The sequence below is a fragment of the Prinia subflava genome, chromosome Z (assembly GCF_021018805.1).
Source record: "Prinia subflava isolate CZ2003 ecotype Zambia chromosome Z, Cam_Psub_1.2, whole genome shotgun sequence".
In the NCBI taxonomy this organism is placed as follows: Eukaryota; Metazoa; Chordata; class Aves; order Passeriformes; family Cisticolidae; genus Prinia; species Prinia subflava.
The window spans coordinates 74486109-74510790 of record NC_086283.1 but is presented as its reverse complement, the minus strand read 5'-3'; the positions used below and the strand labels follow the sequence as shown (position 1 = coordinate 74510790).

Below are 24682 nucleotides of genomic sequence, written 5' to 3'. Positions count from 1 at the left end.
AGAGAACTACCTCTTTAAGCCGATATGAATATTACGTAAAATATCAGTGAAACAAAAGGATCAAAAGAAAGAAACATCACATTAAAAATCTATTATTATGATGTCTTTTGTTAGTTGAAACAAAACAAAACTAATATAAGAAAAGGTACATTGGAAAGTATTTTGTGGACCTAGAGATCTCAGTCTGGATTTTGACTTTTGAATGGAACTTCAAGTGAAGGTGAACTTTCTATGGCTAGTTTAACACACACAGGTGAAATTCTTTATCTCATAAATGTATTTCATACAGTTTCTGTTACCTAAACCAGGAAACTTCCCTACCAAAAGCACTGATTACCAATCTCAGATGGGACAGTACCCAGCTGTATCCATTAACTTTCTTAGAATACAGGACATGCTCTGTAAATGATGCAAAATGCAGGTCATAATCTTTTTCAGAGAAACCTGTTGGAAGAACTTACATTTACCTGAGTTATTGCTTGCCATAAAGGACAACAGGCCTTGAGTTTTCTACCATAATCTACCAAATACGGAAAAGTAGGATTGCTTTTTGAGAAACAATACTAAATCTACTCTCTGACATTTTCAAGCCTCAAACTGCTTGACAGAATACCATGTGCTGAAGTAACACACTACAATGCTAAACCAAACATGATCTAATCATGTGTGCGGAGAGGGCCACAAAGCTGGTGGAAGATCTCAAATATAAGTCCTATGAAGAGTGGCTGAGGATACAACGGTTGCTCAGTCTAGAGAAAAGAAGGTTCAGGGGGTTCCTTATTGTGCTCTGGAACCGCCCGAAAGGAGGTTGTGGCGAGGTAGGGGTCAATCTCCTTTTCCAGGCAACCAGCAACAGGATAGGAGGAAAAGGCCTCAGACTGCACCGGGGGAGGTTTAGGTTGTATATCAGGAAAAAATTCTTCACTGAAAGAGTGGTTAAGCATTGAAACAGGCTTCCTAGAAAAGTGGAGGAATCTCTGGAAGTGTTCAAAAAACAAATGGACAAAGCACTTTGTAATATAGTTTAGTGGGCATGGTGGTATTTGGTAAAGGGTTGGATTTCATGAGCTTGAAGGTTTTTCCAACCTTAATGATTCTAAGATTCTACATTCACTCAATTTTGAAAACAAATAAGCAGAATTTTTAATCTTCTAATTTAAAATGCCAGTGGGCATTTTGTACATGTGGCACAGTTCCTCTGTTTGTATTAAGAGAAGAATTACATGAGGTAGTAACGTACGCCTTACTTTACCTCAAGCACAAAGCAAAGGAACTAACAAAATTAAGTCAAATTACAGTTAGAATACGGTTTTGACTAAACCACTTGCTATACATTTGCTTCAGGGAAATGATATTTTTACAGAAAACCATCAGTTTACCCTAACAGCTAAAAGAAACCACACAGCATAATAACATGAAAAATCTAGATGGTTGCCTTGAAAAATACTTTTGGCAATGCCAAGTATTGCCAGCTCGAGACCATTTCAAGTAGGACTCTGGTGCAAACAGCTCTTGAAAGCTTACATTACAATTGAGACTGCACACCATATCCTACAAAACTTGCTCCATTCTTCACATTACATTTTGGAAGTTCTTTAATAGTTTAATATAAATCATTTTGGCTGCAAAGTTTATTTCTTCCTCCTTAAAGCCTCAAGAGCAGGGAAAATGGTTGATTACTATGGAATTTTTTAACAGCCTTTCACATGCTGAAAGACTACTGTGATTTTTGTCACTTTCTTATATATTAAAAAAATCAAAATCTTTCTGACTATATCTCTAACATCTGCTCATTACTGTTCTCTTCTAAATTCTTTGTAATTTACCAACATCTTTTCACATGGGGCATTAATTCTGTATGTTTTCAACTTCAAATGTATATGAGCTGCAATAATCAGACTTTGAGCCTATATAGTGGGTAAAAGCAATTCATTCACACAAAATTAACCCTACTTATGGTATGGCATTTCCACAGCTATTTTACTGGATGATATTAATAGTATGAATTTTAGCTGAGGCATCTTGGCACAGTTCTTCCACCTGAAATGTGCCTAGAAAAAGAAACTCTAAGCTTTACTGGATTAGACTCTTATATGCATTAATCACCTATCACTGACAACATTTCAGTGAGAGCTGACCATGTTCCTGCCCTTGTGCCTCTGAGAATCCTTCCATAATAAATGGTTGACTTTTACAATTCTGACATTACAACCGGTGACTCTACCCTGTCAGATGGTGTAGGAATTCTTGGACTGTGGCCATAACATTCTGTTGCACTGAAACAAATCCCACTGTAAAACCTACACATTTTTATTTTTATAAATCTGGTGAACACATGGTATACTTGATTTTGTGTTTTCCTTTTTTTTTTCCCCTAGTTCTCTCATTCATTCTTCATTTGACTCATATGTTAGCATGCAGCGAGCACTACAGAAGTGAAATAAAATTCTGATAGTACATTATTGGTACTGAAGGTATTGCTTTGCCATTAAAACTAGGGAATGAACACTGACAAAACTGCACATTTAATTTCTCTTTAGTAAACCAATACAATTTAGTATAACAAAAAAGCCATCTGCAATGTGTCCTATCTACTAATATCTGCTGACTTAAACACTACCTTACCATTTCCCAGCTAAAGACATGATTTTTTCAGTTGCTGCAACACACAGCTAAAATTTCTCTTTATATTTTCCTATATAAATATATTTCACAACTTTTTTTTTAAAAAGCACATTTTTACACACCTGTGCTGCCCAATATGAAACATCAGTGAAAAATTTCTGCAAAAATCAGTTACATTTTACATAAATACAGTAGGCTACAGGTACAATAGTATTGACAATATTCTTAATGAATTTTTAACTGCACCTATTGCTTACTTCTCTACTCCTTTAGTAAGATGTCTAATTGTCACTTATTTTTGATGCAGTATTTTGACAGATAATACCTTCAGTATTACCCAAATATACTTCAGAGGAAAGATCTGAAATTTGCTGCAGAAGCCCTGCACAAGAAATGAAAAACTAACTTCATCACAATTGCATAAACATCCACTGCATCAATTTCATACAGAAAAGAAAACTGCATTCTTAGTTTTATGTGCTTATTACTTACTGTGGTGCATGTACTCTAGCTTTGTCTTAGGCATGAAGTCAGATACGTTAGATATCAGTGCCTACTCTTCCATCAACAAATGAAGATTCATGAAAAATCTTAGCAACATGCACATTTTGAGTAGAAAAATGTAGTATTCTTCCAGACTTGCCTTTACTTTTTCCTTACCTATAGCAAGACTTAGAAATCTTTGGTCACCAAAGTCTGCTTCAAAGCTGTTCTTACTAAGGAGTCCCAATGTACAACTCCATTTTCCACTGTGTTTTCAACTTCTTGTTGGTTTTGTACTAGTTGAATTTGAATAAACCTTCCCTGATTCCATTTATTATAGCCTCCTTAAAAACCCCAACCAAACCTACTATGCAAAAGAAACCCCTAACACTTATTTTACCTACCTGATATTTTTACTGTCACCCATTTTCCATTTTTCTTACACATGCAATAGTCTGTAAATCTATAAAAAATTAGTTGAGATACTCAGATGGAACTGTTCTGATGCTTGAAACTTGGAACAGCAGGAGTTCTGTCGTGGTTGCAGGGGGAGGTGAATTTTTTCCAGGGGGATGTGGGCAGTCCAATCAGTAATCAGCTTTTCTGCTGGCACCTGAATTGGTCACTCAGAGGTTTGGACACGCCTCTGAGGACACAAAGAGTTAAAAGCAGGACTCCAGGGGGGTTCAGCCTCTTTTGGGTTCTGGTTTCAGCAGTGGAAAGATCTCCTCTGCCCTGCTCAGCTCTGGGCTGAGTGGGGGAGGGGAGCCACGTGTCCGGGCTCAGGACAACCACACGGTGGAACTAAAGTAAGCTGGGGCCCAGGGGGAGAAGAGAGTGGACAGGATTGGAACTGAGCTGCCCCGTCCAGGATGGAGGGGTGGAAAACTGTGGAAGTGCCTTCTGTGTGTGCTCACCCCCCTCTCCCCCCCAAACTCCGGGAGAAGGTGCCCAGCCACGTGGGGGTTGCCCAGCCTGAGAGTGCCTGAGCCTGCACCCTGCTGAGAGATAGAAACTGCGTTGCTTGGCAGAAAGAAACTTTTCTTAGACATTGATTCTCATGACTGGTGGTTTCAGAAGAGAGAGGGAAGAGGCCTGGGACCGAGATGATAAAGCACGTTTGGAAGGAACCCGATGGGCAAAGAATGAGAGGAGTAGCTTTTTGAGCTGGACTTTTCTTGCATAATGTCAGCCATAGACTGAACTTGAGTCTCTTTTGAACATAAACTGCATTTTGGGTGGATACAGCTGCCCCTGCTTTTGCTACAGTGACTGGCACTTGAAGAGTGGAGCGAGCAGAGAAGAGAGGGGGAGGGTGAGGTGGTGCCCTCTGCCCTCAGGGCAGACCTGCTCCTGGAACCCCGGCCCCTGGGTAAAAATGGGAGAGCTCGGCATGCAAGTATCCTTAAAAGAGCCCTGTATGCAGCTTTCAGACTATGGACAGCGGTGAGAGCGCTGGACATAGGAAAAAGAGAGTGTCACCCTGGCAGACTTCTCCGGGCGGTGCTATGGGTGACATGGAAACACATAAGGGGTAGACCCGTGTTTTCTGAGGAACAGTCTGTGGTGCGAGAGAGACTCCTCTCTCCCTTACTGAATTGAAGATTAGTTTGTTTTTGAGTGGTGATTGTTTGATCTAAAACCCAAAGGTTTGGTCTGTGAAGAGTAATGTGTGGGGGGTGGAAACTGGGAGAAGAAATGTTCTGAGAAGCTTTTATTTCTGTCTCTGTGTGTGTTTAAGAGTTTTTCTGTCTCTGTTCTTATGTAATGTAATAAAGTTTTGGTGTTTTTTTTGTTTTCAAGATTTAAGCCTGCTCTGCTCTGTTCCTGATCACATCCCACAGTAGTTGTTAAGGAAAAAACATATATTCATGGGTGCATTAACATCTGGCCAGTGCCAACCCATGACAAGTTCCTATTTAGCATTTCAGCAATAGCAGGAAAAGTAGCTTTTCTCCTGACTCTCTCAGGCATCAGTGACAAGTTGAGAGAAGGTAAGTCCAGGGATTTTCAACTATCTTTTGATGCTCTCATAGAGCAAATACAGGACCCATACAAATAGTCCCATGTGTATCAATAATGGGGAACAAGATTTGAGACAGAATACATGACTTTTCTACTGGGCTTGTTTTGATCTCCCCCTTCCTAATGAAGACTCAGGATTCAAGATGTTAAACCTTTACAAACCAAGATGATTTTTCTATGCTTATGGATTTTTAGATAATTTTTGCTTATAGTATTGACGATGATACCCACTTCATGACAGTCAACAGGTGTTTGGATCAGGCTAACAGAATGCCACAAATGTAGTTTCCTCATGTATACACTTAGTCATTAGCAAATTTGAATGAAGCTGATAGTACTACTATGAAAACAAAAACCTTCCTCACAAGTAAAGAAGTTCAGAATCTGGCTCAATATCAACTTGATATTGACATTATACTGTCATTTAGCTGCTAATATTTGACACTTGATAGTCATTATATTTTCATTTAGCTTTTACCTGATTGAGTTTTTCTGTCAAAACGTTTTAAACCTAGACAATGGGGTCCCAATACAGAAAATTTTGTAGTAAGGTTAAGGAGATTTCAAGACAACACAGCAAATGTATTCGAAGTACAGAATTACAAAGCAAAGAAGGAAAGGACTGAATTCTCTTCCAATTGGACAATCTAAAAGAGTATCCTCCCCTGAAAAAGGAGGCAGGACTAGATGTTTGCTGTTATAGGCAACGTTACATTTCACTATAAAGAGAAAAAGATCATTTTATGAACGATCAGATGAAAGGTCATCTGATCATTCATAAAATTCACTACAGTACATGAGTACTCTGAAAATCCAATTAATTGAGAGGAACAACGACAAAAAGAAGAACCCCAAAACCCAACAACAACAAAATTTAATCTGTACCTCTTGGGGTAGAGGAGAAGACAAAGTAGGAGAGAGAGGTATCACACATTACAGCTTTATATGCTTTACATATTTGCTCAGTATAACACACAATTGCTTTTTTTAATCTCTGATTCACAACCTTCAATACTGTTCTTTTATTTCACTAAGATTAAACTTGTATCTGTGACAAAAACGCTAACACTGTTCCATGCACTGCCAGTGTGTATAATCCTTTTTGATACAAATTATTTTCATGGTAGCTGAATGATGAGACTGACTTTCTCACTGTAGTCTGGTTTAGGTCAAGGGAAATTCAGGTGATGACATTTAATATGAAACCAACTAAGTGTGAAAGGTTATAAGTGAAAGATCTTTTTTTCCTGCAGCTTCCTTATAGGCAAACAAATGAATAATGAATTCACTGTAACATCTTCATTTGATCTACTCAGCTATAAAATACGAACATTCTCAAATCTGAAGCCACTCAGACATCTAACACATGCTAATGAACCAACTTTGTTTCTGCAGATGTAATTAAAATCCTCATCTTTATCTGTGCAGTCCAGGTTAAAAAGGCTGATACCAGGCTGCAGGACTACATAATGACAAAAAGCTAGCTAAACAGAAATGACGACATGGAGATGGAAAGCAGAAAGTCCCAGGGAGAAACAATCTTGCCTTGCAGCAGGAATAATGATCAGGCTGCCAAGACACAAAAGCAATCAAAACAGAATCAAAGGAGAAAGAGAAACAAAATTAGCAAAGCTCTTCATCCCTAATGATATGTAACAGTGCTTATATTTCATGTTTGAAATCTCACTTGTTTTTCTGCTGCAAGAATATTCTATATAAAAATGATAGCATGAGAAAAAACAGCAATGTAATGTCATCACTGGGTTTTTTCCTACACAGGGATTCCCACTGCTGCCTCACCATCAATACTGTTAATTACATTACATGCAGCTACTGTATTAGAAGAGGTAACTGGTATGCCATATTCACAGAGATGCAGACACTGAGATTGGGAGCTGAGTTATGTAGGAGGATAGCTTGTATCATAAGGTAGAGCTATCCACACCTGGGCCTCAAACTAGGCCTCAGACCAGGCCTCAGGCCTCAGTAGCAGGCCTCAGTACGTTCAGCATACGTAGTAGCAGATAAACTTATCTACTACTGAGAATGTATTAAGGTAGTAGTGTTACTAACATAGAACAGTTACTGGGAAGACACGGTGGCTACCTTAAACTGCAATAGCTTACATATTTCTGTATTCTCACTGCCTATCAGAATGCACCTGTTCTTGTAAACTATTCTGTCTGTATTTAACCCACCATCTCACAGAATAAATCGGATTACGTGCTTAGAACCACATTAGTGTGGACGCACGTTATTCTAGCCCCCGATCTACCAGGGCTCCGCCTTTAGAGTTATGTACTGGATAGCTGGTATGTAATGCTTTGCAATGAATGCATCAAATTCAGCCTATAAACACAGAAGGCACAAAATTATGCACAAAAAATACACAAATATAAGCATTGAATGCATGAGCAATCCATTGACTAGAATGTCTAGTTTCTCATCCCCCTTAGGGAATGTATTGCTTCTGAATGCTAATCACTTATGGAAGTGATTACTATTCTGATCAGTGTCTTTTTAGGGTGCAGCCAACAAAGGCTAGAGTTAGCTTAAAACTCTGCTAAGCAATTATTGGAGAGAATGAGAAGAATTTAATTTAGCTACATCAAAATATCCTTCTAGACAGTGGCTGCCTGTGGCCTGCAGAATTAAGATAAACTTTCAAGTACTTAAGTATACCTTTTGCAACGAGCTGCTTATTAAAAACTAATTTTTTCTTTGCTCTGGTGTCATTTAACAGCAACTTTAAAGAATTAATTAGTAAAGAAAGGGGTGAAATTTCATTTTCTCAATTCCAAACAGGTAATGCCTGGACTAGACAAGGTCTGTAGACCCAAGATAAAACTAAGAATTTTGCTAAAATTACCCTCTGTTATGTACTAATTGCCATCAGGTATGTAAAAGCAGTGCTGTTAATGTGGGTTGGAGTTACATGTGGGAAGTGACTCTATAATGAGAATGCTATCCATTGCTTGAACTGCAAAAAGCCTACTCTACTTATAGAAATGACGGAGAGGGTAAAAGAATAAATATATACGTGTTTTGGTAAGCCTCCAGAAAGGAATGACTGCTGCCAAGAGGTTCAAGTTATGTAATCATTGCAATTATAGGTATCCAAGCATATGAAAAAGACATCGATGCCAAAACAGTACAGCATTAGGCTTTATGGTGCACTCCACCCTGTTCCAAGCTGACACACACTGAAATATTTTCATTTTGAAATTTCATCCATGAACTACTGAAATATCAACTATTATCCAGTTACCTCCATAAGATACTTTTACTGACTTAAACCAATCTGGATGATAAATCTTCTGTCTCCCCTCTTATGTATTTCTGTATTACTGAACTCTTCTTGATCCTTCATGTTGATGGCATTTTTTAACTCATTGCATTTAATTTCTTTTTAATTCATTGCCTTTGATACCTTAGCTTTTTCCACCTTCCCCCTGCAGTCTGATAGCCTGCTTCCCACTTGCAGCTTCCCACCCCTTCACACAAACTTCTAGGACAGAGTACCTCAGACTGCTCGTGGTAGAGTTTTTTCTGTGACACTCTGTTTTGCTATTCATCTCCCGGATTTGAAAACCCTTCTACTGTTGTTATGGCAGGGTCCCAAGGGAAGTGATTACCACTGATGAATTACCACTTCTTTCTCCCCCATTCTGATCTCTATGTTTGGTTGAAGTTTCTGGCTTATGATATGAGACACATAAATGTGTTTGCAGAAAGCTCAGCTATGAACCAGCTGTGTAGCACTCTCCCCAGCCAATGTGTGTTCCCAGTGATGGAAACAGCATCATGAGCACGAACAACCCATGAGATCTGCAAGTACATCTTGACAGAAAATATAGTTACTGTAGAGGAAGTTGGATGGAGAAACCACCACTAAGGACTAAATACTTACTTGTCTTTCTGATTGGCTGCTGCTGCTGACTTTTCTCATTTCTGTGTCTCCCCATCTTTCTCTTCTTCTCTTCTGTTATTTTTTTTTTCCTTTTACTCCCTCCTCTTCAATAACATCCACTCTTAGAACTGCTACATGCCACCAAATGTGGACCCACTAGTAAATCTTCATGCAACACACCATGATCTGTTACTACACTTTTATCACTTTCTTTGTCTTATTAAAAAACCTAATTACTATTTTTGTTTCACTTTACATATAGCACATATTTTATTATAATTCTTTTAATAATAGAGTCAATAGTTCTATTATTTGAATAGTATCATGCTATTATCAGAACAATATCCTTATGTTCCTTATGTTTTAATGCTTTACTTCCCTAATTTTACTTTGGTCTGCAAAACTGAATTTGAAACACCACAGATAATTTTGTATTCTGTTATTGCATGTGTTGCTGTAATTTTCCTAGCTACAACATGCAATGTTTCTTGAGCAAATCCAAAGCCTCTCTTATGTTAAACAATGCTGACTTCTGTGAAACATAATAATTTGAAACTGGGAACTGAATGCTTTTGACATACGTTAATTTCCTCATAACAGAATGATACAATCATATTCTTATTTCTACAGAGCAAGTAACTCTTTTAATCACTTCATAAGATTTCCAACGTTATTAAAAAGAAAATAACCCCCCAAATCATTGTGATCAAAAAATTAACATTTTTTCAGAGCATAAAAACATACTAAGTGTCATGACTTGGTAGTTTCAAGTGAAGGCAAGATTTCCTATATATAAGTGATTTTCATGGCGCAGACACTTTTAACTCATGGTAAAAAAAAAAAGAAATCAGAATCACATAGAGGAGGCAGAGCTAGACAACATACATGAAGGAAACAAAAATCTGACATTATTGGTATTTCAGGTACAGTATTATTAACCTTGTGTAAGTTTTCCTTACCCTGGACCTCTCCTCTAATTTCGTCATCATGACGACAGTTGCGCCTTGCTGTTCCCACATCATCCTCCAGAAGTCACCAAAGGTTTCTGGCAATGCCCCCTGCGTTGCTATGTAAGCATTCTGCTTCCTGTATCCATCTATGTAGTTGGCATTGATATAGTCGCTGCCCGGTATGCCTGCAAAGAGAGGAGGATGGAAATTACCTTGTATGCCTGCAAAGAGAGGGCAGAATGTCTGTGCTGTCAAGTTGTACAAGGGCTGACAAATCCCGTGACAAAGCTGATTTGATGAATCTTGGCTTGCTGTATGCCAAATAGCACATGGGTACTTACAAGTGAGTGTATGCCATTTGTGGAGTCAAGAGGCATGGTGGTCTCTCTGGGAATAACTATTTTTTGAAATAAGAGACTTCATTTGATAAGAAGTATAAAAGAAGCCTGAAAATCTGTATCAGGTGGAGAGACCTGGAGTTCAACACAGCAGCATTTAGAAGCTGGTCTGATGGTGCCTGCAGACACCCAAAATATGGCAGTCTATACCTGGGACAGACAGGGAGGATTCTCAATCAGACACCCTGCATAGGCTCCTCAAACATTCTTGTTGAGGTCATAGTATTTCCTTCAAATACAGAAGGAAAAAAAAAGATATCGTCAAGACTATTAATATCACTGTTATGTTCATTTTCCCCATTAAATGGGAAGATAGTATGAGTTTTATTGCAACAAAACACATTATGAAAGTCAGATTTACAAAACAGTGAAATTCGCTATATGGTATGCATGAAATAAAGAACTTTGTCAAGAGCGAATAAGAATTAAAAGCATGAAAAGAGACGGTATCCAAGACTTGTGGGCACATGGGAGCTACACCATTATTTGCTTGAGGCTCAGGTATTTGGACATGACTTATTCAGGAACTTTGACTGTGTCTACCACACACATGTCCATTTTTAGAGCCCCACAGGAAGCAGGCTAGTTCCTAAGTGCAATCTATTTTATGATACTCAGAGTATGCCATAGGATGCCTGGACTGAGAGCTGGAACATGCTGCCTACCCAGGCCAAGGAGGTGCATTGGCTGTAGCAAAGGTCACATTACTAGTCTGCACTAATAAGGCAGCCATGCTCATGGACACGGATAAAAATGGACTTAAAATTCTCAGACCACTGCTGAATTCAGCAGTGCAGTGCCCAGCTTTTAATTCAGACTATGTGCATGTTGAAACATAAAGCACCGAAGGAACAGTCTTTATGTCACTGCTATTTTTTAAACTGATGACTAGAGAAAGAAGATACTTCTGTGAGATCTCAGTCCTGGCTCAATGGCAAAGCAGTGTTAATTAGATGAACATAGATACCTGCACCACAGTAAGTTTTGTTGAAGTAGTTGACAGGCATTACTTCTTGGAGCAGAACTGAATGATTTATATTTATGTAGCAAATCTGCCATGCACAATTCTAAACTCCTAAGAAATGGTGCAGGTTCCACAAACTCTTCCAAAAGAGAGTCAAGGTGGTGATACCAGCTCCAAGTTTATTTTACAGCTATGACTATTTTCCCTCCTGAAAGCAATAAAATTGAGTTTCTTTGGCTATGAAACAAAATAAATTGTAAATAAATATTTCGCAAGATTTTTGTCAGAAACCTTCAACTCTTCAAATCTATTCTGATGCATTAACTCCTGCTGGTGATCAGGAATTAATGGAGCTGCACACTACTGTCTTTCCTGACTAGAAATGGCACACATGTGAAAATGTCTTCCAAAATATTTTGAATTTGAATGGAAGTCAGGGGTGCCCCTTTAAAACTGGCTGTTCCTTTTTAGCTACAATTTTAATAGTTCCAACATTCATTCAGGGTAAGCCTGACTGTTTCACTCCACTACTTACCAGTGAAAGAACCCACAGACTAAATGTCACTGTAAGATCCAATATAATCTGGAAATTATTCAGTTTATGGGTTACTGCAGTTCCAGTCTAGCAAAAAGTTTTTCCTTCACACCTGATAAAGTTCCGTATATGTTCTTGTTTTATATGTTCAAATCACATTTAAACTAAAATTTTATTTTCTTTTTACTTTCTGTACATAGTTAGAAGAAAAACATAAAATATTTCAGAGATAAAAAGACCTTGTAACTTCAGGGTTACAAGAGAGGCAGAAAGTGGCACTCCTCAGGCAAGAAGCATGAATGGACCCAGGAAGACTGTCTGACTGATTTGACCTGACTGAAAGTCTCTTCCAGGAGAAAAAAAATCCCAACAACAACAACAACAAAAAACCTTGTTAACCTGCATAGTGTATAGCTGAAAAGCATGATTTCCCTCCATGAAAGGTAGAAAGTGGAGTTCAAAAGCGTCACTCTTGTAGACCTGAAGCTGTTTTCTGTGACACTTCTTATGGTGGATATTGGAATTAATGATAGAGAAAATACAACTGCTAGGCACAATGATGTATTTTCTTCCTTTATCAGGATAATAAACCAATTTTTCACAAAACAGATGAGAAAGAAGAATGAAGCCAACAGGAGAAATCTACACCAACTGGGTATTATTACCAAAGGAACTGAGAAAGCTGGTAAGAAATATTTTCTGCATAAATTAGAATTACATTATGGTGGCTGGTATCATCCTTTGAACCACATGCTATAAATAAAAGCCTGAGGAAAAAAATGAAAAACAACACAAGTGGTTAAATGATCTGGGAAAGCTGTCCTCTGGAACTGATAATGCACAAACTCAGTGTGAAAATTAGGCATGAGAACTATTGCAAGCTGTTCCCTAGAGAATGATCTTTACAAATTTAGCAACCAATACTAGTACCTGATGTAAAAAATTCAGTATGTCTAAAATTGTAAATACTCTTTCTACTTACTAATTTGTATTAAATGTATTGATAAAGCATATTAAAATATATAACTTCTAAATTAAATAAATTCCAATTCTTTAAATTAGAATGAAGAAAAGCTTCCAGATAATACCTTCCTTGATGTAAGATTCAAGTAAGAAAGAATTAACAATTACTGATAATTTAACAATTACTGAATCGCAAAGAGCATTTCTTCAAATCTAGACAAAGTGGGAATTTTCACTTGTTCTTCCACTTGATTTCTGTAAAGTGGACTCAAAAAATTCTGTATGTCATTTAGGTGGAAAATTATTTTACAAAACAATTCATCTTCTCTGCACAAAACGAAGATATACCTGGGACATGGACATGAAAATCCACTTACCAGAGAACCAGAGCAACTATTCATGAATTAACCAGTGAAGTTTTGGGAGAGGAAAAAAAAAAAAAAAAAAAGAAAAAAGAAAAAAAAAAAAAAAAAGAAAAAAAGTCTTCCTCCAACACTTGCACTGAGATTTTCATCAAGGATTTATCTATAGCAGAATACATTATTTGATGGGGTTTTACCTCTGCTGAAATCAAGAGAACAATTTGATCCAGAATGCTCAGCTCCATTGTCTCTTTCACATACAGTGTCCATTAGGTATGTTCTCTGTTCTTCATCCATCCACCCTCACAGTCCCTTTAAGTATCATACCCATTTCTCATAGAGTCTCTTTTCATCACTGTTTTCATGCATGACCTCACTTTCACATCCTGCTCCAAAATCCTTAAAGCCCTCTAGGGAAGGTGCTTTATCATAAGAGGACTAATGAATTTGTTAAAAATAACTAATACAAAACCTGAATATCTGTAAATATGTAACAAAGCATAGAAACAAGTAACAAAGCATAAAAATTCATCAAAGACAAGTAAATCTAAATATTAAAATGTCCATTTCTGAAATGACTTTTCTGGCCATAACCTCCTTCTGAGCTAAGAAAATTGAACAATTTTCTGTCAAGTCTAATAGTGCAAAAACAATCAAATGACAACCAGTCTGACTGCACTACAATGAAATCCTACAAACTTTTGTTAGCTGCCATAGCTTGAAGGCAACATACCCACAAGCACAGCAGCAATTGCCATCATTACTTACATTTGGGTTTCATACTTAAGAGAACACTTGTTCCTTAAAACCATGGGTCAAGAAAGGGACAAAGTAACCAAATTCTGTAATATTGATATGAACTTTACCTAAGTCTTTTGGCATCAGTGGGATTTACTGTACCTTTAGGATGGCATACCTGAATTGCAAATTTAAGGTAATCTCTGCAGTATAATCTGACTTTTACAAGTTTCATAAAAGCAGAGACACAGTTTCTGCACAAGGAGTCAGTTAAAGACCAGGCTCCTGAACCATGATTCTACCATAACTATTTTCTAGTAGCATTTTCAACTATGGTGATGAATGACCAGAGCCTGCAATCTCTTTATTTAGCCAGAGTTAAGCACAATGGGGGAAGAATCAGACGAGAAGTTCAGCATAAAAGACAATCAGTTTTCAAATATCTCAAGAGAACAAAGAAGTTTAGTTTTTACATAGTAAGAGTGAATGAGCAATGAAATAAAATTAGCCAATGCCACAATTGAAGTACAGATTAAAAAACCGATGAACTGTATTGCTCTCAATTTATGCTGAGAACTCATGAGCTGAGATGACAGTACAGCTTAGTGAGACATAGACTCAGATCCACAAGGCTAATAATGTAGACCTTAGGAATGATTCACTTAATTTCCTGAAGAGAGTTATAATATAAATAACTTTAATTAGACTTCACGTTTTATTCACAAACTGAAATCAAATAATGAAATTATTTCAAGTCTTTAAAAAGGCTCAGTACTGAACAGGCTTTCTACTTAAAATAAATTACACTATAAAGCTTTGCTTCTGTGCTGCTTCCCCAAGACATGTGCTTTTACTAATGTGCACAAATAGTGTGAAGTAATAGGATTAAATTCTGTCATGCTTGTAAACAAGTTGGAAAAATACCATGATGAACTCAGAGTGCTGATGAAGTTGTACTACTGGTTTAAATAAATGTCTGGTGTTTTGAACAATGTCAGAGCAAAAACCACAGGCTGGTTGTGCATGTGTGAACAAAATACTACAAAAAATCTAATTTACGTAAGAGGCATGCACCAGGTTAACTATAAAAAGATGCAGATCAGACCCCTTGCTATCCTCTCCTTTTTATCTCTTTCTCTTTTGCCTTTTTTGTTGCACCACCCCAGCTCTGACCCATCCACATGGCAGGAAAAATGTGGAATCTAAAGACTGGTCATATTCTTTGTTCTCTCTCTTGCTTTGTCTGACCAAAGCACAGCTGTCATAGTCTATCCCATACTCCATACTGAAATTTGAGGAATTTTCAGGAGTGGGGAGATTGTGGACATGTGTTGTGGCCTGTTAGCCACAACCTTTGAGGGGTTTATTTTAGGAGGTGAGAATTTTATAAGTGTACTGTACGAAATTAAGGGCTTGTTAGCCAACACTTTTGTGGAAGCGGATTTTAAAAATGTAAAGGCTTGTTAGACAACACTTTTTGAGTCTAAATAGTTGTCTGATGGCTGGAGTTAAGGCATGTCTACAGTACAAGCATAAGAGCCCTGGGTTGTGGTCTGGTGTCTTTGTTCAGCCTGGTGAGAACTTACCATGACAATGTGTGCCCTGCTGCGGGTTGTGACAGCAGTCCTGGCTGGCCATGCTGTGCCCAATGCCCACCTGGACAGGGGTGGCTCTCCTGGCTGCCAGGCGCTGCTGACTCATGCTCAGCTTGCTCCCCCAGATCCTTTTCTGCTCTCCAGCATCTTATTCCCCAGCCTGTTTGTACTTCTAAGGCTGCCCCATCCCAGGTGTAGAATCTGGCACTCTGTCTTGTTAAACTTCATGTGGTTGTTGGTTGTCCAGCCCCTTGATTTGTCAAGGAATCTCTGCAGGGCTTCCCTGCCTTCAAGGGAGTCAACAGCTTCCTCAATTTTGTATCATTTGCAAACATGGTTAGTGTCCCTTAGTTAGTATCCCTTTAAGTCCTGCATCCAAGTCATTTATGAAGAAGTTGAGGAGTGCCAGCCCTAAGGTGGAGCCACACAGAGTCCCACCAGTGACAGCTGACCAGTCTGATATCACCCCATCCACTGTAACCCCCTGTGCCCGACCTGTGAACCAGTTGCTCACCCATCACATGATGTGTTTATCCAGCTGTATGCTGGACTTTTTGTCCAAAAGCATATACCACAAGAGAAGGTATCAAAAGCTTTGCTGAAATCCAAAAAAATTACATCAACTGGCATTCCTTGATCAGCCTAGTTAAAGAACAGGTGCTAGTGCCAATAACAAGTGTTTATATGGATGTTTTTGTTCCATAACATCGATATAAGTTAAGGAAATCATCAAATTGAAATGGTCTAAACACAAATATGTACTTTAAGAACTCACTGAAATATGAAGCAGCACAAAACCAATGAAGGCACTTTAGTAAAGAATATTTGTAAAATGAGGCCTTTTCACAAAGATTGAGGAAAATTCAGTACATATCATCCTAACAAAGAAAGGTAAGAACGAAAAAGAAAGGCCAAGAAAAGAAAACCTTTAGATAGCTGGATTGTGAATAGATGGCTAGGAGGACTAGGAGAATCTGGTGAAGAGGGAAAGGATCAATGACATGGAGTCTCTAAGAGAAATGTTGAATTATAGAGAATTTGTGGAAAGAAGACAACGTCAAAAGGGATAAGCAGAAGATGCAGAATTAGACACAACAAAGAAAGGGATTGTTTAGAGGACAGAAGAGAAGTATTTGAAAGGAAAAGGAAAGGTGGCAAAAGTGAAATGTAGGTATGGAAACTAAGAAATAGGAGTGTAGAAGATCTGCAGGCAAGATGAGAAACTTGGAAGAGCTGCAGGTCAGAAGAGATACTCAGAAGGTGACCAGCAGAAGAACATGAGAAAAAGGAGTAGCTTTTTTAGGAAAAAGAAAAGAAGCATGAATTTGTTTTCTTTTGGTCCAAAAACTGTCTAGTATTAAGAAGTACAGGATGGAAATGAACACATTGTTCTGTGCAGGTCCCCAGAGGCACAGGTAGGAGCATTACATCAGGATACTATCCACAATGCACGGCAGTATGTGCCAATCACAGAACGTTGCACAATACTACAAAGCAGATATTGAAATCTAACATTAGGTCATCGTACCGTGATTATTTTACTGCTGTCTGGGTTTAGTGATCTCTTTAACTCTTAAATACTGAATAACACAGCAGTTAACAGCCAAAGGAATCTTTTCTTGAATAGAAATATTAACTATGCTCTAAAAGAGATGATTAGTGCCTCTGTTAATATCAAATTAAATGATATCTGGTTTGATACCTCTGCAAAACCCAGTTCCAATACGAGTGTGCACAGTAAGCAAATCTTCCTTAGTCGGTCAAGAACAAAGCCACTAGATCTTCTTTTGAAGCTTTTCCCAATGAAAAGTATGGCTACATATGCAGGAAAAATTGTTCGGAACAGATTTCAAGGGTATCAAGAAGAGCAGCATTAAAGTTATAACTATTCCAGTATCAGTAGACTCATACACCTACAACTTGTCTCAGCATTGTTGTCGAGACAGCCACCACAAAGTCTCCTCAATGAAATCTACATCATAGGGGCTCTAACACCACAAAATCAACTTCACTCATCCTTCTGTACCCATATTCTGTATAGATATTTCTGTATACATCACCAAAATACTTTTGTTGTTTTTAAGGCACTCCAAGCTTGTACGGTGAGGGGCCACACAATTACTCTACGTGTATTTATTATTAACAGAGGGCAACATAAATGCAATGTGAGAGAGTGCAAATAGTTTGTACAGGCCACGACTCTTTGGTAGTTACAATGCTCCAAACAATTTCTAAATCTTACAATGATAGTCTGCATGCTCAAGGACTATTTACTGGCCATCAGACAAATAAGAATATCAGCAGCTTCCTTCCTTTTCTTTCTTGACCATGTAGTCAGAGCTTTGTAATGTTAGCAGCATTTCAAAGTCACTAAATTTCCCATTAAAAAAAATTACCCTGCTGAATTATGATAGGTTTTTTTTTTTCTTTTAATACCTGACATTATGTGAATACACCCATATATAGAAGACTTTTAGTCAAGGATATATCCTAAAAGAATAGGCAAGAGTTTTTAAAATGCAGAGTGTTTATGCATTCCCTCCCCACCCCCTGAGTTTTTATTTCCTTCTTAGAGGTTTAAAATCACAGATCTAGCTGTTTTAACTCAATCTGTTTGTCTTTTAATGAGTAAATTCCCCCTTAAATACATTTAGATGCATAAAATGAACTTCACTACATTCTAAAATTCTGTCATTATAGTTTAAAACTCCAAGTGTCCATCTCAGAAACAGCCAAAGACAGCACAATATGAGCTGATTTCAAGACTTCAATCAGATTTCAAGAACATTTTACTTTTGCAAAGTAATTTTTTTTTCAGGCGGAAAACCAAATTACAACATCCAACCTGAGTTTTCCCTCCAAAAGGACATCTAATGTAGTAAAATTTAAACAGTGATAAGAAAAGTATTTCTGTGAAATGAGCATTTATGTTGTGGAACTCCATGCTGTATGTAATTAGAGAGGTCAAGAACTTAGTAGGGATTCAAAACCAGCATTGAACAGGAGTTATGAAGGGTACCAAAATAACTACTTTGAAAGTGTTAGTGAGCCTTGTTTTTCAGGGCTAATGCAATTTTTAACAACTTGATAGTATCAATAGTTGGGAAGAAGTAATTTCAAATCTCTGCTAACTGCTTCTCAAGACTTTCTAGTAATCACTTTGAATAGGCTACAGAGTTCTACTGTACAAAATTGGTCTACTGTCTCATTCTGAAGTTACAATTACAACATATCATATTTCTGCAACACTGTTAAGAGGTAAAATGTTCATCACTGTAGGATTACAGTTTGGCAGATACTTAGTCTTTTCTTCATATATATTTGCTCTTAAAAAACAAGGAACAGACTAGGTGTAAAATGGAGCTCTTCTCATTAGAAAGGCACACTTACTATTCAAACCTCACTAATAACATTAGTTTTCTTGTGGCCAACAAAGAAATGCTGATGAGGCCTATATGTAAACCAAATATTTTCCAAATAGTTGCAACATAATATAATGTAGTCCAAATTTAGGTCCTGATTAAGTTGTATAGAAACATAGGTAAAGGAGGATATATTTTTAAGTAATAATCTAAATACTGATTTTCCTTTGATTTCCTTTTCCGTGGAAAGAAACACAGCTGTAAATTGAATAAAGTGCTGGCCAGACTGTGTATTTTCATATCTGAAATAGCTACTTAAAACCTGAAAGAAAAGTATTTTTCACTAGATGTTAAAACTAATGTATTAAACTTATGAATGTACACACACAAAATTTCATCTACCCAGTCATGTAAAATCCCAGGAATAATTTTTTAAGAGGATAATTATATACTAAATTATTTCTATTTTCAGGACTAAATATAATTTTATAAAAACGCATTTAATATTTGATTTATTCACCATATGCATTTTACCATAATCTAACACGTTGGAAAATACTTAAAATCATGCAAATCAAATGGGTCAATATTCTATTTGTGGTTTTACAACTAATACTAGTTTTAAAAAGGTTATAATATTTTTCTCTGTTTAGAGTCGATAACTGTGAAAGATTTAGAAATTTGAGCCTCATTATGGTATTTATTACTTTAAAAAGGGAATCAAACATTATAGTTTAACTATACTTTGTCCCTGCTCCTTAAAATACTCAATCTTCTTGAGGTACAATGTCGATTTTTTTTCTGTATTTTTACTATCACTTATCTAAAAACATAGTCCAATGTGCTGTGTAATTTCATACTTTCAATTACTTTGACTAACCTTTTCTGCTTTGCCTCTAAAATTTTCTTCTCATTCTCCGAATATGTTCATTCTTTTTAAGAGAACCAAATTTCAGGGGTCATTTACATAAAGGAGAAAATGGCAGTCCAGTTGTCTAATATATAAATTAACAAATAAATTTGTTTGCATTTAATTTTTTTTCTCTCCTTCTCTCCTTGTTTACAACTCTTTTTTCAAACAACATCCCTGGAAAAACTTGAGTCTTCTTTTTACCAGTTAAGACTTATTTCTGAGTTAAGCATTTTGTTCTGAAGAACTCTACATAACATTCAGAAAGGCTGTCCAGTTGCTGTTCCTGACCTATTCAGACCATGTATGTTGACTTCGAGACAGAAAAGGCTGTATTTATTGAGTTACATCACATGTAGTGCTAATCAGAATACCCTCTCTTCAGTGTTGAGACAGGTAGTTCTACCAGGTATAGGCAGGTTTCTACACAGCTACAGTCTTTTACCAGGCAACATGAAAAGTTGAAAGTGATGTTGCAAAAAAATCTTGTCAGAACTGCTATATGAGACTCAAAGGTGGAACAAATATAAGCAGATTATTATATGCAAATTCTTCAAGGTAATCATTAAAATTTGCTAATACATTTGAGAAGCTCTTATCTGTGCTATCAAAGCCTATGGTATGCAGCTGCAGTAAATGAGGAAAGATCTAAACTTCAGTCAGTGGGATTGCCTGTTTCTTCACCAAGCAGCTAATATTGAAGTGGATTACACCTATAAATCCAGTGTCTTTAGGCCTGGTGTAGCCAAAGATAAGCAGCTGTTTATAACCATAAATTAAAGAGCAGTTTAACTTGTAGCATGCTATGACTGAAATAACTATGACCTTGAATACAGATCCCTCTATCTTATGTATCATATTTTATACAAGTCCTGTTGGAGCTAACTAAAGACAAATCTTATTTTCATTTAAATTGTGCCATTTAAATACATAATTTGTTTGATTATGGCCATCATTAATACCTGACTGTCAACAACATAGAATAAAATGAAAATCTGTCTTCAACCTAGGAAGCAGCTTAATAGTTAGGCAGAATTGGAAAAACTAAAAAAAGTCTTCTGAGTGAAAACAGTGTGTCCTGATGCTCGGTAAACAGACACAACACCTAGGGCTGACTACCTGTAATATTTTGCTTCAGATAAAACTTTAAAGTGTTTAAAATTTTGGAAAGCTTTTTAACAAAAAAGATACAATAAAAAGTTCCTCAAAATGTCTGCATGTGGGCATTTGTTTAAAAACTTTTAGTTTAACATTCGGATTGTAAATTAAAATTAAATTCTATGAGAGAGTTTTTAAAATTTCCCCAGAGAACATGAAGTTGAACTGGTTTTTTTTCCCACAAGAAAATTTTGCAAAGTAAAACTCTGTGAGCAGGTATCTTGATAATTTGATTGATCAACAAATCTCTCCATTCAAGTATGTTTGTTTACTGCTACATTTGCTTTGCAGTGTTAATATAAGTGAACAGCAATATTAATTTACTTTCAATAACTCACTGGCATATACACAGGGACTTAATGCATTTAGTATTACATGTGAATGTACATTTTAGTGCAAGTTCATAATACATTACTGACAACAAGCATCAGAAAAGGATTATCATTACAGGAATTTACTGGAAGTACTTTAATTAACACATCTTTATATTACTATATAAAGGTATTGATGGGTAAAATCATTCTAGATTTTAGGATTTAATTAATTTAATTTTAAAGGTGTCCTTACCTTCTATTGCTGAGAGTAGAACACGAGAATGGTCGTATGCAATTACATTCGCATATCTATTCTTTGGTTTGTTTACTTCCAGGTTAGAATGTTCCCACGTGAATTGCTGACCAGGATCAATAGACTTCAAAAGATGAAGAGAAAAAAAGGAAAGGTAACATTCAGATAGGGACTACATAATTGTTTTATTTATGACAATTATTAACAAAACTCCCATAGTTCGCTCTGGAAATAATTTTATTTTGAAAGAAAATTATTACTTCAGGACACATTGTAATATATTAGATCATATTATATTAACCATTTTGTATTTATGCATCTGAAATTTCCATGATGAATTTGAAGCATAAGCTTTTAAAATCTGGGGCTTTTGCTTCAGAGAAAGCAAGCTATCCATCCTTTGATCTTTTCACTCATTTTGTCAAGTGAGGGATTCTAGCTTAACAGAGAAGGAATAAATACCATAAATCTCAAAAACACTGGGATGAAGGGAAATAAATATTTTTGCTTTATTAGTAAGTGCACATGTTCTAAAATATCACTGTCCTGTTTATTGAATAAACTCCAAAGATTCCTGAAGAAATTTTCTAGAAGAAAAATAATGTTCCTGTTCTTTCATTTTGATGGCAGGCCAACCCATGTTTGCTCAGGAAACTAGCTGCATTTCATCCATAGGCAACATGAAGAAACTTGCTTTTCATTTCCTTGCATCATCAATAAGTAAGCAATCCAGGCATATTTGAAATTTTAATGATAACTTTTTCATAAACATAACTAATCTTACTCATAAACAAAACTATCTGTTTCCAGATCTGACGTTTGTCTTCTGTTTCCCCCATATTCCAGGGTGGAATTACAGAAGTGTTCACCACACTCCTTCATGCTTCACCACTAGGGAAACTTCAGACTGCAGTACTTTTGCCTCTATGGTTGAACTATATACGCAGCAAGGTGAATATAAAACAGGTAACAGATGGTACCTGTTTATGCTCACTATGGTAGTGGCTGTATGAAAGGTCATCTTATACTGAGAAGTCATGAATAGTCACCTCTTGTTTTACTTTCCCGTTCTGTAATATTAGAGACCTCAACATTGTTTCATCAATATGAATACACAGCTATGGCTTGAGGTTTATACCTTCTGTTTAATCCTGCTAAGAACTTACAGCTCCCTACGTCAGCTAGTGGTAAACTATTAAAAAACAAAAAAAGACAGATGACGCGGATAAGCCAAGGTAGGGCAGTTCACCAATACTATGCTCATTTTCCAGAAGTAGACCAGCAACATGCCACAGGCCAGGAGATCCATACCCGCACTACAGCATCAAGCCAACAGCTTTACTGACACTTCCCAGGGTATAATCTGTAATCTATTAGAGTGGGTATCACCTGGCAATGAGCATGTGTGAAATTAGTTGATGTGTTTTGCTAGGATTTATCCCTTAGACTGACAGTTGGCCAGTCTGAAAATGGCTTCATTCACATGCATCTTTATATGTTTTATACAATTTGTTTGTTTAATATTTTGAGAATGACTTTGCTTCCTTACTGAGATTTTATATATATATATATATATATATATATATATACTTTGCCTGGCTGCCTGATAGAGAAGCATTTGTCATTAGGAGAACAAATACCTCAGAAAAACAAGTATCCTACTAACCAATACCCTAGGCTCAATTAACTTTTATAACATAAAAGTTATAAAGCCCCACATAACCTATCTGTGGAGAGTAGAGGAGTGTGATGGCGCAGCTTCTGGCTCACTCTTTACTTACAACTGAGACAGAGTGCTTACTAGCTCCCTCAAAAGGAAATTAACTGGGACTGTTTAGAACATTTAAGAAATTAAATGCTTGGGAGCATGATGAAAGCCATGAAAATTGTTCTGGTGCTTTGGATAAGATTCATTTGAATTGTATCACTATGTGTTTTACTAATAGTTCAAAAGGCATTCTTAAATTCAGCTCTGAATGAATCAGATTTAAACCTTCTACACAGTTTTTGACACCAAACTATTTGGGTTCACTATCTTAGAAATTTGCGTGACTATGATTAATATATCTTAGTATTAGGAGCTTATAATTATTAAGTTAGTATCTAAATAGACTAATGATTAAAAGATTTGAAAAACTGGTTATGGATTTTTTTTTTGGAGTCCTATTGTATTTTGTTTGCCTATAAAGGGACAATGAACTATCCTCCAGCTAGCATTTTGCCACTTGCAAAGGTAGATATCACTTCTGTGCTGTGCTTAAGTATAAACATAATGATCTGATCCAAGAGTAGGGCTTTACCCTTCTCCAACAAGAATATTACTTTTTCTGACTACCAAGTGAAATTCTTATTCATCAATAAAGCAAATAGTAAAATTTTACTCTCTGCCTTCACTCTGTTTTTCTATTCCTTTCTCTTACAATTCAGTTTCATTCTAGTAATGTTTTCACATGCTCTGAGAAGGATGGCTGGTAGAATTTTGAAGTGGGTGTGTACTGTGTAATTTCAAAACATTAGTATTTTATCTTTACTTCTAAGTGCTATTTATTTCATCAAAGGTGCAGAGAAAGAATTTGGAGTGCATTTCCATCAGCACTAGGAAGAGCAGAGTTATACACATATATACTATATTTAAGACATGTAATATACCTCTTTATCAGCAAGCTAGCAATTCACTTAGATCATATGCCTTGAAAAGTAATAAAATTTACATAATGACTTCTCTCAGCACAAATCTCCCCTCTTTTCCATTTTGAGTTAATGGAAATGAATAAGAAAACTTATGCAGGATATTTACAGGTCAAGTTTTTCAGAACTTTGGAAAAAAAAATTTATGGATTTTTCTCAGAATTCTAGTAATAATTTAGAACATAAACACAGTACAGAAGATGCTAACTAGTGCATTATACTCCAGTAAACTTTTAAATTAAAATTGGTAATTTGACTAGGAATAATACAAATCTATAATATCTGTGACTAACCAGTCAGTATTTTTTGAGAGACATATATGGAAACATACTATCTAAACCACAGTCCACTGCCCTAGAAAGAAGCACTGCACTGTTCTGCATTGTTCTAGACACATAACTGAAGCAGACCATCTGCCTTATCATTTAGTTTTTTACCTAAAAAAATTT

General features: G+C 36.5%; 1 protein-coding gene across 1 annotated transcript in view; it reads right to left on the bottom strand.

Moving 5' to 3' along the window:
* The window catches only part of PTPRD (protein tyrosine phosphatase receptor type D), a 369891-nt gene that overhangs the window by 44485 nt on the left and 300724 nt on the right, over positions 1-24682 (bottom strand). The window contains exons 22-23 of the mRNA XM_063422525.1: positions 21546-21669; positions 10003-10178 (exon numbers count right to left, since the gene is read on the bottom strand). Of these exons, the coding sequence (XP_063278595.1) occupies positions 10003-10178; positions 21546-21669 (300 nt within the window). The remainder of the gene's footprint in view (positions 1-10002; positions 10179-21545; positions 21670-24682) is intronic.